Below are 16914 nucleotides of genomic sequence, written 5' to 3' on the forward strand. Positions count from 1 at the left end.
AGATAGATAGATAGATAGAGTTCGCATTTTCTGATGCCCACGAGTGGCATACCCCCGGCTGCGTTGAGTGCCCAGATATCATTTTTGGAGGCAGTGCTTTTGATGAGTTTGAGAGGATCGAAGGCTCTTGAATTTCCTCTGAGGTCTCCACCTCCGCTAAGATTCTTCACATGACAATTCGTAAACCCAAGAAAGAGCCTTTGTTTTTCTTCGGCGGTCTCCTCATCTTCGTCATATTCATCTTCTTCCTCTTCATTCACTTCTCTGTCCATCTCCTCTTGATCTTCTTCTTCATCTTCTACACCTTTCACGCCATCCGACCCTCCGCCTTCCCGCTGTTTCTTTTGGCGCATCTTCAATGCTCTGCGATACTGAGCTCGCTTCTGTTGAAGCATTCGACGTCGTTTCTGATCGAGACCCACAGCCAAAGAAGTTAACACAGAAGGAAAACTATCATCTATTCTATTCTTAGAAAGACGTCCTGGTTGATATACGTGGAAATGGGATGAAGTAGTGGCTCCTACGTTTTCTGTAGCCAAAAGAAACCCTAACATACGTCGACATGCATGTATACATATGTACGACGTGTACATCCTGACTCATGCATCTGTGTATCTGCGTGAGTGAGTGCGTCTATGTCAGTCTAGTAGCTAGGCGTCGCTTATTTTATATCATCCTTAGCTTCACGTTGGACTGAGATATTCAAGTGTGTAGACGCATCCTCGCGGGCTGGATCTTTCTGTGCCGGGGAGCGACACGTAGGACTTACAAATTTCAGTTCAACGGCTCGCGAGGCTTCCCTTTCTAGCATACTTGAAGATGAGGAAACTTGCAAGACAAGGTCTTCTACAGCTAGGATAGAGATATTCCCTCCCGTTCCTAAAGTCGAGGGCACACGCTGAAAGCTCGGCCTTTCTGTTTTGCTTGGCCCCCCTGCATTACTAGTGGACGTCGCCGTTGAGGAAGGTCTTCGAGTGTCTGCGCAGCCCCAGAACATGCAGAACGGACGTGAGAGAAGAACATAGAAAGTGAAGTCAGCGGGATAGAAGGAAAGAGACGGTAAAGACGTCTCCGATGAAAAGTAGCACCCTGCTTCCTTCGTCGATCTTTCGATTGTCTCCTGCGTCCAGAACTGTCCTTCTGGCTCCACCACTACTAGGGCTTTTGGTGCTCAGGGTGTAGATAGATATAGGGGGAGGTACAGAACAACGGGCGAGGGTTTCCTCGAAAGGAGAAACTCACGTAAGAGCCCCAAGGCACACTTTGAATCCGTCACTCCGTGTCTTCTACATACATTCATCAATATCTACATACACCATACGCACACCTATGAAAATAGACAGAGAAAGCGACACAGCCATCGTTTATTTGTTATGTAGAGATATACGTTATGGAGAGACACGTGTTAGCTTGTGGTGTATAGTGACATCTCAAACGAAAGCTGCCTCGTCCTCAAGCGTGCTACGGAGGTGAGACGAGCGGTGGTACTATAATGAAGTTCTCCACTAGTCGTTAACAAGCGACGTAGGGTCCTTATGACAACTCCGTACAGGGATGCTTTCACACCTTCCCGCTGGGGCTGTGTTTCTACAGCATTCTTAACATTCAGCCAAACAAAGCTACATGAACTTGGGCAAGCTTTTTCATCCGCATGATGAGCGCGCATTTATCTTCGCCCATTCATCACATGCAAAGGTCGACGTCGCCAAGACACAAGACTCACAGATCAAGGGCTGTAAGTCCGCTGCAATCTCGAAAAGCGTCGCTTGGACTTGCTGGCTCACAGCATTAAAGACCTTCAAACAGTAAGCATCCACCGCGTCATTCAAAGTGTCGGTGGCTAGCCCAAGAGAACTCTTTAGTGCAGAAGAAGACAGACATATCTTCTGCTCGGACAAGAGGGATCCTTCTCTATCAGGATTCTTAGCGGGCTGGCCAGGCGGAAGTGACGTCCTGAAGCCGCGTATGCACTGACGAAGCATAGCGGGGGTGACCTGATGGAAAAGAAGGAGAAGCAAAGTAGAGGGAGATAGGAAGGCCATTACCCTAAAGGTACGGATTAGAACCAAGAAAACAGAAAGAAAAGAAGGCCTTCAGACATTGAGCCAAACACGGATATATGAAAGCACATTCTCAACCTCTCAAAATGAGTATTCACCCTCTCTCAAATACAAGGCCACATGCGTCTATGTACAGATATCTATGTATGTCCGATACTTCTTCTTTCTGCTATTGCGGCTACCTAGAGCTTGAGGGCTTCCTCTCTACTAAAGGAAAGACAGCCAAGGCGATGTTACCTGAGGAAGTCGATCATCTGCGGAGTACCCAGAGCCCGGGACTTCAATGAAAGACGTCTAGTGAAAAGGTTAGATGAAGTCATCTACAAAGAGTTCTTTTCCAGGTAGAGAAAAGCTCTCTCTTTCGAGACTGTTGACCCTGTGTAACCTTTCCCAGTGAGTAGGAGGTAGCATATCTCTGAAACAGACGCATGCTAGGTAACTCACTGACCTTCTGCGGATCTTGAGGAATGGCGAAGCGAACAGGGAGAAGAGAAGCAAGCTGATGACGAGCAGTGAGGCCTCCCCCTCTACTGGCGAGGTTGATTGGAGGTAGACGAAGCAAAGGAGTAAAGAAAGGAAGTCCTTGTCCTTCTTCTCCTCCTCTGGCATTTTGATCTTCCCGGCGTTTTCCTACTGATGTCTGGTGCCCAGGATGATCTCTATCGAGTGTAGCGGCAGATATATGCTTGTTGCCTAAGTGAGAGGTGAAAGACGAGGGAAAAGAAGATAAAGGGCGAGAAGAAAGACTATCAGAGTGTTGTGTCAGCATTGACATTGAGTTCTTTGTTCCTGCAGGAGAGAAGGACTTCAAGGATGAAAGAGAAGAAGACGATGCAGTCCATGAGGGCTTGTCTGCCGTGTTAACAGAACAAGAAGAAAGAGAAGATGAGCCAAGAGACATAGGCGGACGGAAGGAGGGCCGGGCAGAAAAACGGGTGGTCTGACTCGTCCCGTAAGGAGGATTAGCGGATTCACTTACTCGAGGATGAGAAGGATACTGACAGGCACTCGCTCTTGATACGCCACTCGAAGTAGAGAAGGAACAGCAAGAAGAAGAAGGTGTGGATACGGGAGGAGGAGAGAATGAAGAAGGCTTTGAAACAGAGGTATCTGAGAGAAAAGAAGAAGCCTGCTGACGATGAACATGTTTGGTTTCTACGTTGCCCCGAGTCATATGAGAGTTGGGGAACATAGGTCCCGTGGCGCTTGCTTTCTGTGGGTAGACAGATTCCTGTTGTGCCACAGAAATTCCTTCACGAGGACATTCTCCCGTCTTTCTAGCTTGTTTTCCATGAGCAACCGTATGCGGATGTGTAGCAGAGGAAGAAGATTTCTCTTGAGATAAGGCAGAATTTGAAGTCCTCTGATCTTTCAGAACAGATACACAAGAAGATGAAGAAGAAGTATCGCTCGTAGAAGACTCTTTAGGAGAAATGAAGGAGGCGGTACTACTTGCATTGAGGGGGGCCGTCTTTCCAGAAGGTAAAGCATCTTTCAGAAATGGCTGATGACACGGCGCTCTATGGTTCTCTGACTGGATCTCGAGCCCTAGATCGGCAGCAGCATCATCCCGCTGCCTCGTATATAAGACGGATGACGAGATAGATGAGAGTGACGAGCTTGTCATAGATTTTGAAGTAGTGGAGACAAGACGGCCTGTTGAAGACGCGTTCGGATGGCTGGTCGTATTTGAAGAGATCAACGACGGATTGACTGCGATGTGCAAAGGAGAGCAAAGAGAGAAGAAAGAAACGAAGAAGCCCAGATGGATAAATGAAGAGAAAACCCTCGGTTTTAGCGCTTCTACACTGCTTGGAGAAATACCCTGTAGTTCAGTTCCTCTTTCTAGATCTGAAGTCTGCGGATAGATGCATATGAGAGGCACTAGAGAAAGAAGGTGACTGAGAGGTGTTAACCCCCTGGTATAGACAATCGACCGACCTGAGTGCTAGAAAAAGAAGAGTGCTTACCTGTTCTTTCTCTTCTCTCTTCTTCTACCTCTTTGAAGCCTGGTACTGTCAAAAGGGGTAGATCTTTCAATCGCTCATCCATAGCGTCATTCTCAAAGGACTTGAAGAGAGACGAAAAGAGAAGAGATTCATCAAGCATGCCAGCTAGAGCGAACAAGCTGTCCTTGGAGATAGACCGCAAGCAAGATAACTCATCTTCTCTCTCTCTTTGTCGCCTCTCCCCCCCATTATCACTCGGAAACCAACCAGGTTCTCCACTCACATCCGTCTTCGTATAAGTTTCTCTCTCGTCAAGACTCAACATGCCTTGTTTTTTCTCTCCATGCATGCAGCCCTGTTGTATCTCAAGATTCCCGCTTCGATCATGACAAGATAAAGGAAGAGAAGAAAAGCATTTATTCAGCAAGAGGCCGTCGTACAGAGGAGCTATACGCGAAGGAAAGAGGAAGGACGGAAAGAAGGGAAAAGAAGTAGGTCTATCACTTTGTGTAGAGATAGGTAATGGAATGACAGTCTCCTCAACTAACACATCAGCAGCCAAGGTCTCAAGAATTCCCCTGGATAACTCCTCTGTATCTGATAATATCTCCGTCTCGTCGAGTCCAATTCTCTCCTGTTTGTCTCTTAAGCCTGTCCCTCCCAGGGGCGAGGTTTTCTCCAGGCTACCATTTCCTCTTTCTTCTGGTGACGATGAAGGAGAGAATGAACTTTCATATGAAAGAGCTTTCTCCATTCCGGAAAGAACACCCCGTTCTTTGTCGTTTCTTGAAGTTCTGTGGTGATCGACCTCAGACATGCCGTGGAGAGAGGAGGAGTGTCTGAGTGGATTAGCTTCAAATTCCGCCGATGAATAGTGAGGATGTTGAGATGACAGGGGAAGATGAGAAGTCTCTCCTCTCTCGTCCTTCCTCTCCTGATACGGAGAAGACGCCACTAGGGTTCTTTGGCTAGTAGGCACGGCGCCGGCAATGGAAGGGACAGAAGAAGAACGATCTTGCTTTTCAGAGCGACGACTCCTTGGGGGAAAGTTCTTTGACACTGATAAGGAAGTCTGAGATGAGGGAGACTTTGCAAAGCTATTATCTACGTCCTCTGACTCGAAAACATTTTCCCGTACAACGCCCGATGATTGGGTGTATGTACACCGCCCAAGCTCACTTGAAAGAGGAGAGGACTTCTGTCCACCAGAAGAAGAGTCTCTCCCTCCTAGGTCTCCAGTAGTACTCCAAGCTCCTGCCGCGGTAGCATTGGAAACATAAGAAGAAAGGCCAGTGTCTGAAGTAGCACGCTGCGACGCAGCCCCAGCACGTCTGCTGAAGAGGCCTCCCCGGCTTCCGTACCCTCGTGGCGGAAGGGCACTGTGGGGCATCGTTACAGAAGAAGAAGATGAAGACGAGGACGCTGCAGCTACAGCTGCTTGAGAAGATGAGACTCCACGGACAGAACAAGAACGACGGGGAATTGCAGTTGCAGAGTCCTCCGGTTGGAACGGAGCAGTCTCTCTCGTGTCTTCTCCAGTGACATTTTTTGCCGATGTGTATTTTGAATGGACTTCTGTTGGTATAGAGAGGTTACTGTGATCTTCGATCATGCGCGTTAACTGAACGAGGTAGAGAGGCATCTCGAACTCTTCGCTGAAGAGACAGAAGACACAAGTAAAAAAGTCATTGGCAGTCCCTTCTCTTGAGCCCCCTCTCTTAGCGCCAAGCACATTGGCCACCTGGACTACACAGTAGAGTTGAAGAAACTGAAGAAAAGTCCTACGAAGCCACAAAACGCCGGACCGTGAGACATCAGCATCAAGACAAGTAAACCGCCTTGGATCGGCACGGGTAGGCCGTCGCCTATCTGGAGGGCTCTAACTCCGCTTTGCTTAACAAATACAGATCTACTGTCACATACGTATATACATATATAGATATTTGTACAGATATAGATACGTAGCTCGGAGAGACATTTCAACAGAGAGGTGGTGTTTGCCTTGATGGCGGGCGTTCACGGTTTCACGCCCTGTCAACTTCCACGTGGGGTCTACACCGTCAATTCACTAGACGTGAACCTGGACGGACTATAGCCGAAAGTAAGAAAGACTTTCCCTCTCCTGGCACCCGTCGTTGATTTGGCGGACAACTCGCTTCTCAGGAACGATGCAGAACTGAACGTCGGCGAGAAACTGATCTGTGTGTGCGCATTAATATAGAGATGAATACATAGGTGTTAAGAGAAAAAGAAGTTCCTCAAGAAACCGACAGCCAGCAGTGGAACGCTGAGAACGCTAAGCTTGGCCTAGCGGCTGACGAGGCGTGCACGAGACGTACGCCCCGTAAGCATACGCCCGATGAAGTGCTGCAAGTCGACCATCTCTACGCAGTCCCAGGGAAGTAGGGACGGGCTCTCTGAAAAGAAAGACGGTGTGTCTGTTAATTTCTCACTTACTCCACGAGGTCAGCGAAGGGTTTTGGAGGCAACTGAAAGGAATCAAGAGGATCTCCTTTCTTTTGAAGGTAGCCGGAAGAGTCCGTATCGTCTTCTTGGGCCGCATAGAGAAGGACGCGAAGAAACCCTCGCATGACTTCGCAGGTGCAAACCCCATCTTTCCAAGACTTATTCTTTTTTGTCTTCTGCGAGGTGTACGTACACTCGAATGAGCATCGAGCATTTGCCTGGCTACCCGCTGTTGGCTGCGAACCAAGAGAAGAAACCGGCGACAGGCGCCTCGCCCGCCCCGCGGGGACGAAGCGTCTTGGTGGCATCTTGCAGAACAAAACGAGAGATCCATGCACACATGCAAGTGGATGTGCAGCAAGTAAAAAGGCCTGTCAAACAAGATTACTGTTGGCTACGATGAGAAGGAAGCACAAAGACAAGAAAAGCAGACCGAGACTTGCTTGACTCCTGGCAGAAGACTCCCCGAAGGAAGCGTGCCCCCCGATAGGGAGAGAACGTATAGAGTTCGTGCAGTCATGGCTAGAAGAAGATGGTAGAAAGCTGAGAAAAAAGAGAAAGCAAAAGAACGTTACCAGGATCAGAGTAGACAGTAGGGACCAGGGGAGGCATTCAGCAAGTCAAAAGACTGCTGTGTCTACCCTAACATTAGCTTGAGAGAGAGAAGAGAGCAAGAAAGGAAAGATACAGAGCGTTCATGACGTGTACAGCACACCCCATACACAGACAGAACGGCAAACAAGACAGTAGATTTTACAGATTCTCGGAAATAGAAACCCCGCGGAAGAGAATGCGAAACGCAAAAGGAGGCTGAGCGTAGAATCACGCCAAGAAACTGGACGGCAGACCTGAATCACGTGTTTGGACGGAGAAATACAACAGATGGAGAGGATATCGGCGTAAGAATAAGGGCCGCGGCGGGGTTGCCGCGCGCGTGTTGGCTTATCAGCGCTCTATCATGGAAGAGGTGAAGCGCAAACTTGTGTAAACGCATTCAAATACCAGTGCTATCGATGAGGAATTGGCAGAGCCCGTGTGGAACAGAAACAAACTTGGACCCAGAAGCGGAACGAGTTCGGAGGCACGCTCCTTCGTCCAAGCGCTTCGCAATCCAAGAGACGGATAATTTAGGAAAGGAGAACCTGGTGTCCGCAGAGAGCGGGAGGAGTAGTTCGGAAACCTCACAGCAGTGTGTCGATGTAAGAAAACACTCTTGGCACTGCTGTGAACATAACCAGAGTCATTCGTTACAAGACAAATAGAGGGTTTCTTCAACTCGGTTTCCCCTGCAGCGTAGAGCAGACGAAAAGTCGTGCTTCGCTGGCCAATCTGTAATGATTCTTACCGTGAGAAAGAACAAGATTTGCTTAATCAGTTGCAGTGCGTAGCTTCAACGTGTCCGAGTAGAACACTTGGTAGAAGGGTCTCGGACATGATGCTCAAGCCTTACTACTGCTCTCACGTTTGTTCTCTCCGAGAAACCCTGCATGCCCTCCTCCCGGGCTAGCGACTTGTGCTGGGAGACGATTCCGTCGAGTCTGGGGCTTCCATGCAGTTAGATGGAGAGGGGATTGGAGTCCAGCGAACGCATACACGGTTAGTGTGCTTTCGGTCCGACATCAGAGTTCCCTCTGAATAACACTGTGTGCTTTCGAAGGTCAGACTCCCGCAGGCGCTTGTCCAGAAAAGTCGAAGCTTTCTGCAAACATCCCTAAAGCTCCGTGGTTCCAGTGGCGAGCTGGGCCCGAGTACTCAGCCAAGACACACTGAGTCGGACACCCGTAGGCGAAACATGGCAGCTTGCAAACACCCGCCCGGGATGTCTTGCCTTTTCTCCGCATGTGTGCAGGTCACGACTTCGGGACAGCGCCTACATCAATCAGCCTTGACGGACGTACCTTCTGGCACATGGACTTCTTGAGTGTACACCCCGACAAATATCCCCGCTGTTTGACGCAGCGGTGCAGCAGGCGTAAGAGGGACAGGGGACCGCTGTTTGCCTGCTCCCGTCAGTAGCCGGAGTCCTCTTCTACGTAAAGGATTCAGGGAGATGCCCGCGCCTTGCGCGCGATCAGAAACCCCTCGCGTTTTCTCATAGACAACAGGGATCTGACTGAGAACTCTAGTTTGCTTCAGAACTCTGGCTCTATAAAACTTGTATAGTCTCCGGAAACGTTTTCTGGCCAGATAGACTGCGCGCTGAACGACACTGGCGCGAGTGCTATGGGAATTTACTTCATCCTGGCAGATATGAATGCCGAAGCCAAATCCGTTCTGTTAGTGATAGCGACCGCGAACAAGCTGACTCTCACGCAAGCCTCGCAAAAAACGGCTTAGCAACACGGCTGGAAGCGTTGCCGGTGTGAGAGCGTAAGAGGCCGACTGCGCCGAAAGGCACTCCGAGTTTTCACCGTGACCCTGTTGGGACCGGGAGGAAACGCGGCAGGTTCCGGGACTCCCTCTCCAGCTGCTTTGGGCATTGCTGGAGGAAGGGCGGAAAGAACGACAAGACTCATTCTGTCTGCTCCGTGGCGCTTCTTCTCGGCGCCCGAAGCGGCCGAGAAAAACCGATGATCAATCCGTCAAGGCGACATAAGTAACTAGTGAAGAGCTTAGCGGGACTGGAAGCAACACAACTGGTTCCTGAACAATGTCATCAGCGCCCTTTTCGGGACTGGCCGCAGAAGAGCGGCGAGCCCCGAGCTCACTACCCTTCTAAGACTCTTCTTAGCCGCTACTGCTCCTCGTGTCAGCGTTGCGGTCCCCGCGCTATTCTACAGCTCAGCAAACCGTAGGCCGAGGAAATCAGAAGGACAGGAATAAGCCAATGGCTGTTCCCCAAATTTGCGTAGACCCGCTGAGAGCAGGGTGTGTAGTAGAAGCCCCAGGCGGCCTCGGCCAAACTGGAAAGCGCTTGACATCTACTCGTTTCCCCTTCGTTATGGCTGCGCTTCTGTTCAGAAGTAGTTCCCGTCACGTTGATGGCAGCCTGCCTCGCAACACTAGCACTGCCCTTCTGTAAGCCAACCGTAGCTCACGTGAACCCGCTGACCCCCTCCATACGAATCAAGAGCTTGCTGCCTTCGTTTGTCCTCCACTTCGGTTGCCCCTGTGAAAGGTCTGCCGCACGAGGCAGATAATTACTCTGCACTTTTCAGTAAGGTTTTATTTCCTTAGTAGAGTTCGGTCACTCAAATGGATACAGTCAGGACGGAGCACACTTGCTCAGACAGCGTGTATTTCGCCCGGGCGTGTGCATGGACTCTAGATCGTATGTTTCCTGCAGACGCCGGCTAACCAGTCTATAAGAAACTCGGTGCCAGTGAGGACTTCTTTCTGATAGACACTGGTATTGTGGTGGGATTGACTCACTGGTCAGGACTACCTCGTGCATTAGAATGAGTCCGTCTCCCGGTTTCGATGCTGAGTTCTGCTGTAAGTGCCGCAACCAACATCTCCTTTGAAACGTAGTTTCGTTGTCTCCTCCATGCTGTCATCTTACGCCAAGCAACCTACTTGCCGTTCGTCTGTCGGGCCGTTCGTAATGTCGCTGACTGGGACCGCAGACAGTCGGGAACTTGACAGCACTTAGGCACGACAGTGAAATGCCGGCGCCATTTAGTGCAAGAAGTGCGTCTCCTAAAGTCAGTATCACAACGGTATCTCCAGATTTTGCAAAAAAAACGCTGCAGTGCTGCCTTTTTTTCCTGTTGCGGGACGGACTTCCCAGAGTGGGGGCTTGAGGGGCGCCGTATAGAAGGTGGCCCGTTCACAAGGAGCGTCCGAGAGGAGAGCCACACACACTCCTTACACTCTTCTTGACTTTAGGGTTTCTTCTAACCGCCACAAAATCGGCAGAGCTGAACTGTCCATTCTCAATGCCCTCCAAACCGCGCATTCGGAGTCGCTCTCACGTACCTGGAGCGGGTCACATCTGGTTGAGGCTCAACCTTGAACCGCCAGTGTGTAGTGGGAAGCCGGCAAAAAAGCTGGCCCCGACTTCAGTTCGGTAAGAGGAAGTGCTGTTGTTCCCTGTTCTATGTGACTCTCGTGCTTCAGTAGAGGCTTCCGTTGTCTGGAAAAGGGTGTGCATGCTAGTGACGATTTCTAGAGCCCAAGTTCTTCATTGGGGGTTCGTGTCCTGAAAGCTAGCTCCCTCGCTCTTCACCAAGCTTCAGCGGAGATTTACTGCGGTGATTTCTTTTAGCCTACACTGGCGCTCACTTCAAATGTCTGCAAGCAAGCTTACAAGATAGGAAGTCGGTAAAGGAGGAAACAAAAAGAAAATATCCCCTGTTCGTCCGTGTGCCGTCCGACAAGACACAGGTGAAACTTTTCGCTTTGGAGTGGCTGGCTGCTTCCCGTCAGTTGCGGCATTGCTTTTTCTGGAATGTGTTTCTTTTTCTCTTTCCTGCGCCTCCTTCGGTCGCGAGTAGCTTTCTGAGAGGGATCCGAGTTATGTGTTGGTATGCGCTTCCGCAATACTGGTCCGTACCTTCTTCATGACGGTGACCTTGCCGTCTGTGTAGCTGGGTCAGTAGCGACAGCCCTCTCTCTGCGTTCTTCGATAGAGGTTAGTGAGCCTCGAAGTGTCTCCCTGAGCAGTAAGAGTCCACTTTTCTGGGCTAGATCACTCATACTCCAGACTTCTCTCCGGTTCCTCCCCGGTCTCCGTCGTATGCCGGGTTTCCTCAAAATTCGCTTCATCAGTCGGCAGCCGAAGAGGCAGCTGAGTCAAAACGATAATGCACTTTTGCGCGCTAGCCCGCTCGAGTTCCCGCAGTATAACCTCCGTGGGGCCGGGTTTCTTTTGGTTTCTCGTCTGATGCGAGACGAGACCGCGCGACAGCAGACATGACCCTTCGCGCGTGTTCGTCGTTCTTTCTTCTCATGGAAGGAGTGCATCCTTGATCAGACAAAACGATAAGGAATCATGGGTCCGCACAGACGGCTCACCATGAATTCTCTCCAGTGAAAGTCTGTTGGCTGATACTTTTCTGAGTATGGTAACGTAACAAGCGTTTCTTTTTTTAATTACCTGTCCAACGGTCAAACCACGGATGTTATCCAGTCTCCTAGGGGCCAAGCAAATCGGATGTGGGGTGAGCCATGGAGGTCCCGTTTGAGTTTCTCTACTGTAGGCCGTGTGTGTTGCCTCCTCTCGATCCCAGTGGGTCGCAAGGTCTCTACTCGTTTCCTCCTTCCTCTTGTCACTCTTCAGATCCTCACTCCCATTCATATCCAGATCGATCCAGGGCCGTAGGTGACCCTCCATTGCCTCCATCTCATTCTCTCTCGTCTTCTCAATCAGGTGTCTGTACAGGTACCCAGCGAGCATCTGTCTCTTCCGATTCCATTGTGAAAGTTCCCCTCCGATCTTGTGCAGCCACGTTTGTCTTTGAGCGGCCTCTCCTTCTCCAAATTGGAGCTTACTCTGGATGTTCGACCTCTCATACTCGTCCTGCCTCAACAACCAGTGGTCGGTCTTTCTCTAGGCAGAATAGTCATGCAAACCTTTGTCCTCCCCTTCGTCAGGCCTCGTCTTTCTCTACTTCTTCGTCTACCGTCTCTGGAGGTGTCTCCAATGTGAGTACACCCTTCTGTCCGCGTGCTTACGTCTTTGTAGAGAAACTTTCCTCCCCCTCCTCTGAGCTTCACGCTTCCTCTAGACACAGTCAAAGAACATTATCTAACTGCCCAGAGCCTGAAGCTCTATCTCACTCGTCATCTATCCCACCGGAGAGAGAGGCTAATGCCGCTTGTCCTTCCAAAGGAGACCACCATGGTGCAAAGCTCATTCCAAAGGAATCTAAGGACCAGGGTGTATTCTCCACCATGGACGAAACGGCCCCTGAAGGCCAGTGGATGCAAACAGGGAGCCATAGCGTTGAAATACTACGTTTTCTACGAGAAAATCTTGATATACTCGGTTCAAAATCTGCGACAGCTCAAGGGATACGTCAGCCTATGACTTCCCTAGTTAAGCTAGAGACTCTTCAATCAAGGCCCGGGCCTAGAATGATTCGGACCGGATCGAGAGGAGGAGGAGTAGGGGGAGATATGACCCCACAGGGAGACGGGAATGTTCGGCTGTATGTACGCGTGCAGAGAGGCTTGGTACGAGGATTCCTCAAAGTAGGAAAGAAGGTCTTGTGGGTAGGGACTAAAACAGGCATGGAACAAACTAATGCTTTCTCTCTTCTTGGTAAGCATCTTTTCTGCTTCCCACCACTTACAGAGAAGAAACGACGATGCTGCTCTTCTGTGTTGACTGCTCGTAGACAGACATATGAGAGTCTGGCCGATTCTGAATATGAATGAACCACTTACGTATCGAGGCCTTAGGCTGAATCCCCAAATGTGTTGACGAGATGGGTTTATACTTCCTTCCTTGCATCACACTACGGAGTACTGTATGTATGTGTATACCTATGTTTGTATGTATGTATCTGCATGTCTTATGTGTACGCTGCTAAGCGGAGAAACAGCTACCGGATGCCTATACGAAGGAAAAAGAGATTTGGAAGGTGACGTGCCTCATTTCTAGCTTTGCGAGACACGAAGAAAACCCATGACTGGCGGCCGGGGGCGCGAGCCCTTTTGATCTCGGCATGCTCGACAAAAGATTCTCTCGTAGACAGGACAGCGAAGTTTTATTAGCGTAGGAGAGGAGGGGTCCCGCGTGCAATGAACCGTTCATCCTTCTTCTTTCTCCAGTCCTTTCGGCTAGTCCTATCAGGGCCCACGGTAGGGCTGTTTGCATATACGTATGTGAACATACGTACGCGTTTACGACCGGAAGGAAGCACATATCTCTCCTTTGGTTTTCCTTCTCTCTCCCCCTCTCTCTCTATATGTATATAGCTGTCAGGATATGCAAGTTCTGTTTACTCCCGGTACACCTAGAGCAGTAGAGTCAATGCCCCTGCCCACCGGTTCAACGAACTTCTCTGGAGGATCGACAGCGCCATGTGAAAAGACAGATATCCCTCGGTTAGCTCTGCCTTTGCATGAGCCCTGTTTCCCTCCGGGCCTATCTCTCTCATCTGTTCTGTTTTCTCTCGCTTTTTTTTCAGATTTCTACGTCTTCGAAAGCTGTCAGCGTGAAGGCCATGGTGGCGCTCTGTTTCGACGCATGTTGAACACTGAGAGGATTTCGCCGTGTCACATAGCATACGATAGACCTTCACCTAAGCTGTTGCAATTCCTTGCGAAGAACTATGGTCTACGGAATCACGTTCCTCAGGCCAATAATTTCGTTCTCTTTGACGAGTATTTTCTCCCTGCCCCCCCTTCTAGCTCTCGCATGCATAGCCGTCTGCAATCTTCTTTACGTAGAGGCCAGGAGCAGACAGAGCGGGGAGTCACAGGGTGTCGTAATATAAGGAATTTCCGGAGCACGACTCAAGCACCAGGACTTAAGGGCGATGAAGTCTCACAGAACTCCCTCGTGGATTGTTCTCCAAGTAGTTACAAGAGAGCTGGGAGAGATACCCGAATGTTTGGAAATGGAAGTTTACGGTGTCAGGCCTTTAATAGTTTCACTGGAGACCGAGAGGAGAATGCTGCCTTGGCACGTGCTGGTGGAGTGGACTCATGGCCTTGTTCTTATAATAGCGGACGCTCTCTTGGTTATCTTTCTGGAGAACCCGATACACGCGGACGAAAAGAGCTTTCAAGAAAGAGAGAGTGGGGTGAAGCTCGGGGCGGTGTGGGTGAGTTTTCTCCAGTTCTTTCAAGCTCGGTTACTGATGTACTATGGTCCGGACGATCAGCTTCTTTCCACCGACAACTTCCTACTATGGTGCAGGCAGCATCTGGAAGTTGTTCGGGTGTACAGACACCTGTTCCATGTAGCAGTGGATCTTCGCGGCAGACATCAGCAGCTTCCGCCCGAACGGCGGGCTCTAGAAATGCTTCAGCAAGGCTCTCAGCTACAAAGAAGTCCCAGAGTACCGACTTACCAAATCGGTTACAGGTCCCTTCATATGCTCGTGACTCTACACACGTAGACGGCTCAAGGAGAGATGATAACAAGGAAGAAGGGGTGCGGACTAGTACTATTACTACTGCCAACAACAACAACGACAACAACAACCGACTGCTGCGACCTTCGGCGGCCGACTCAGAGGGGCCGGTTCTAGAGAAGTCAGAGCTTCGTCAAACTTCGACATACGCGAAGAGTACAGGAGCGCTGGCAGCCCCTCTGTATCCTGCTCGGGGAAAAGATCTGTATTTTCCTGATTCTAGGAATACGCATTTGGGAGACCGGCACTTGGTCTCTACTAACCAAGGGTATACGCCTAGCGGTATGACTAGCTGGGAGAGACGGTCTTTTAACGAAGGATCGAGTGTTGACTATCCACTCGACATAGCTCCCTCAGAAAGGTCCCACATGGGAAGCAGAGATCCAACCAGCAATAGTAGTAGAGCGTACAGACATTCGAACTCGTGTAGTTCTACAACGTCAACAATGTTATCTGAGGACGTCCGTCACCGGGGAGGCGCTCCTCTTCCTTCTTCGTCTTCTGAGTGTCTCTCTTATGATCGAGGGCTCATTTCAAGTAAAGACGACAATCGTAACAGCAATAGTAACAATGCTACAAAGGAGAAACCCTCGTTTCTCACTTCTCTAGGACGTGAGCAGAACTCGCCTGCTGCAGCCTTTCGGGTAGCTGAGGATGATCGCGAGAAATCCTGGAAGAGGCACCCTCTTGAAGCAGGCTGGAGAGATTACGAAAACTTCGCTCATTCAAGAAGAGGCAACAATGCTGATGGCCCGTGGCATAGGACTGGCGGGTATGGAAGTTATGCAGAAGGGAGACTGGAGAAGAAGTCGCCACGATATGAGGGAACTCCCGGCTCTAGAACCGGTACTGAGGGTACCGTTCTATCTTCGAAGTATGCAAATAGACTAAGCGATAATGATAAGGGTCCAAAGAATGAGGGAGAGGAGTCAAGAAGTAGAGAAGAGACCTATTTCACTCTAGGTGGGGGAAGCGGAGGGGGGGTAGGAGGAAGTCGCAACAACAGAGGCCCGACGAGAGGAGTCTACGAGCAGCTTCATCATTCCCAGGTGGCAACTTTGCTCCAGTGGCAATAGTAAAACAGAAGAAAACAAAAAGCGAAAGATTGGGAGAGAGCGCAAGTCTTTTTCTGAAAGCAGTTAGGATTCCCGAAAAAAGCAAGGGGATCGAGAAAGGGAGAAGCGTTACTGCTGGGCTTTTAGTCGTAGAGTGGTTAATCTGGAGAGAGCTGGTATGTGACAATGTGCTTCTCAACAGCAGTGCTGCTGACGGTGATGTCCCCACGTTTTTGCATGTGCAAATAAGACTTTGTATTGTCAGTTGAATGATAACACAACAGGGGACTTCTGTCCGCCTGTTAAAGAAATTTCTTCGTACTGTTTCTCTGCCAAATAGGACGTACTTCACCACATGAAGCGGAGAACGAGTGATCACTTGTTTCCGCTGGATCCGAGGACACGTGCTCCCCGATTTTTATTCGATCAGTTATCACCGCCGGCGTACCTGGGTACCGAAATTGTTTGATGAATTACCTCGCATAAAACACTCGTTAAAAAATACGAGCTATATACCTACGTCCTGGAGTGGGACCTGAAGGTGAAGGGATGTGGTGAATCGTCCATACCTAGTATGCAAAATACTAATTCTGCGTCCCAGAGTAAAAGTAACGGTTCCTACGCCAGTGATTTCAGCATTCCCCTGTCGTTTTCCGCGGTACGCCACTGTCGCTGTCGGCCGTAGTCGAGCCGAGAGACAGGCAGACAGACAGGGATCCGCCTTCCTAGTAGAGTCGTCTCCCGAGTGCGCTGACGCCGGCCTCACTGTGATGATGGATACCCACCTGCCAGGTGTACTGTCCTTTATTTATTGAGTCTCTCCCTTACGTAACACAGGAAGGCGGCTATGTCTTCGCGCTTCTCAGTTTCCTACACTGGAGAGTTATCACCGGGGTGCTAGCTTGTTGCGCAAGTCTCGTGTATCGAGGTGGGCGCTGCCGAAGTCCCCAGTCGTTGCCCCCACACACTGTCTAAAGAGCCGGCCCGCAGCGAAGACACTGACTACACCGGCGCCGGTCCTTGACCACCACATCAAAAGTTCGCCTTCGCGACTATATAAAACTGCATACTTTCAAGCACGCCGCTCTCAGGCGAAGGTTCGGAGCTGGACTGCATTTCTATTGATGACACCTTGGCCGGTGCATGTTCAGTGAAGGGTTGCTTGGGCCAGACCGACTTACAAACTCCCGATCCGTTTACTAGTATTGCGGCCCCTGGCTGTCTTCATCGTAACCGACCTGAACAAGACGCCTTCCGGAGACGCAGTAGCTAGTACCCGTGCTTTCACTACATATATTCGTGGTGTCACTCAACAATGATCTACCTTTTGCCGCCAGAGAAATAACGAGAAAAAGAC

At 50.1% G+C, this 16914-nt stretch overlaps 2 protein-coding genes across 2 annotated transcripts in view; one reads left to right on the forward strand and one right to left on the reverse strand.

Annotated features, from left to right (window-relative positions):
• CSUI_010864 (aaa domain protein) overlaps nucleotides 1-7798 on the reverse strand; it is a gene marked incomplete at its 3' end in the record, with an annotated part of 10086 nt that extends 2288 nt beyond the window's left edge. The window contains exons 1-6 of the mRNA XM_068070965.1: nucleotides 6467-7798; nucleotides 4031-5664; nucleotides 2509-3773; nucleotides 1724-1994; nucleotides 770-978; nucleotides 53-407 (exon numbers count right to left, since the gene is read on the reverse strand). Coding sequence (XP_067917058.1) covers nucleotides 53-407; nucleotides 770-978; nucleotides 1724-1994; nucleotides 2509-3773; nucleotides 4031-5664; nucleotides 6467-6783 — 4051 coding nt within the window. The remainder of the gene's footprint in view (nucleotides 1-52; nucleotides 408-769; nucleotides 979-1723; nucleotides 1995-2508; nucleotides 3774-4030; nucleotides 5665-6466) is intronic.
• Nucleotides 7799-11584: 3786 nt separating this feature from the next.
• On the forward strand, nucleotides 11585-15578 carry CSUI_010865 (alpha-tubulin n-acetyltransferase; the record flags this gene model as incomplete). Its single annotated transcript, XM_068070966.1, has 2 exons — nucleotides 11585-12680; nucleotides 13552-15578. 2 exons carry the CDS (start codon nucleotides 11585-11587, stop codon nucleotides 15576-15578), a joined length of 3123 nt encoding a protein of 1040 aa, XP_067917059.1.
• Nucleotides 15579-16914: the final 1336 nt, after the last annotated feature.

This window comes from Cystoisospora suis (genome assembly GCF_002600585.1).
Source record: "Cystoisospora suis strain Wien I chromosome Unknown contig_8628, whole genome shotgun sequence".
NCBI lineage: Eukaryota > Apicomplexa > Conoidasida > Eucoccidiorida > Sarcocystidae > Cystoisospora > Cystoisospora suis.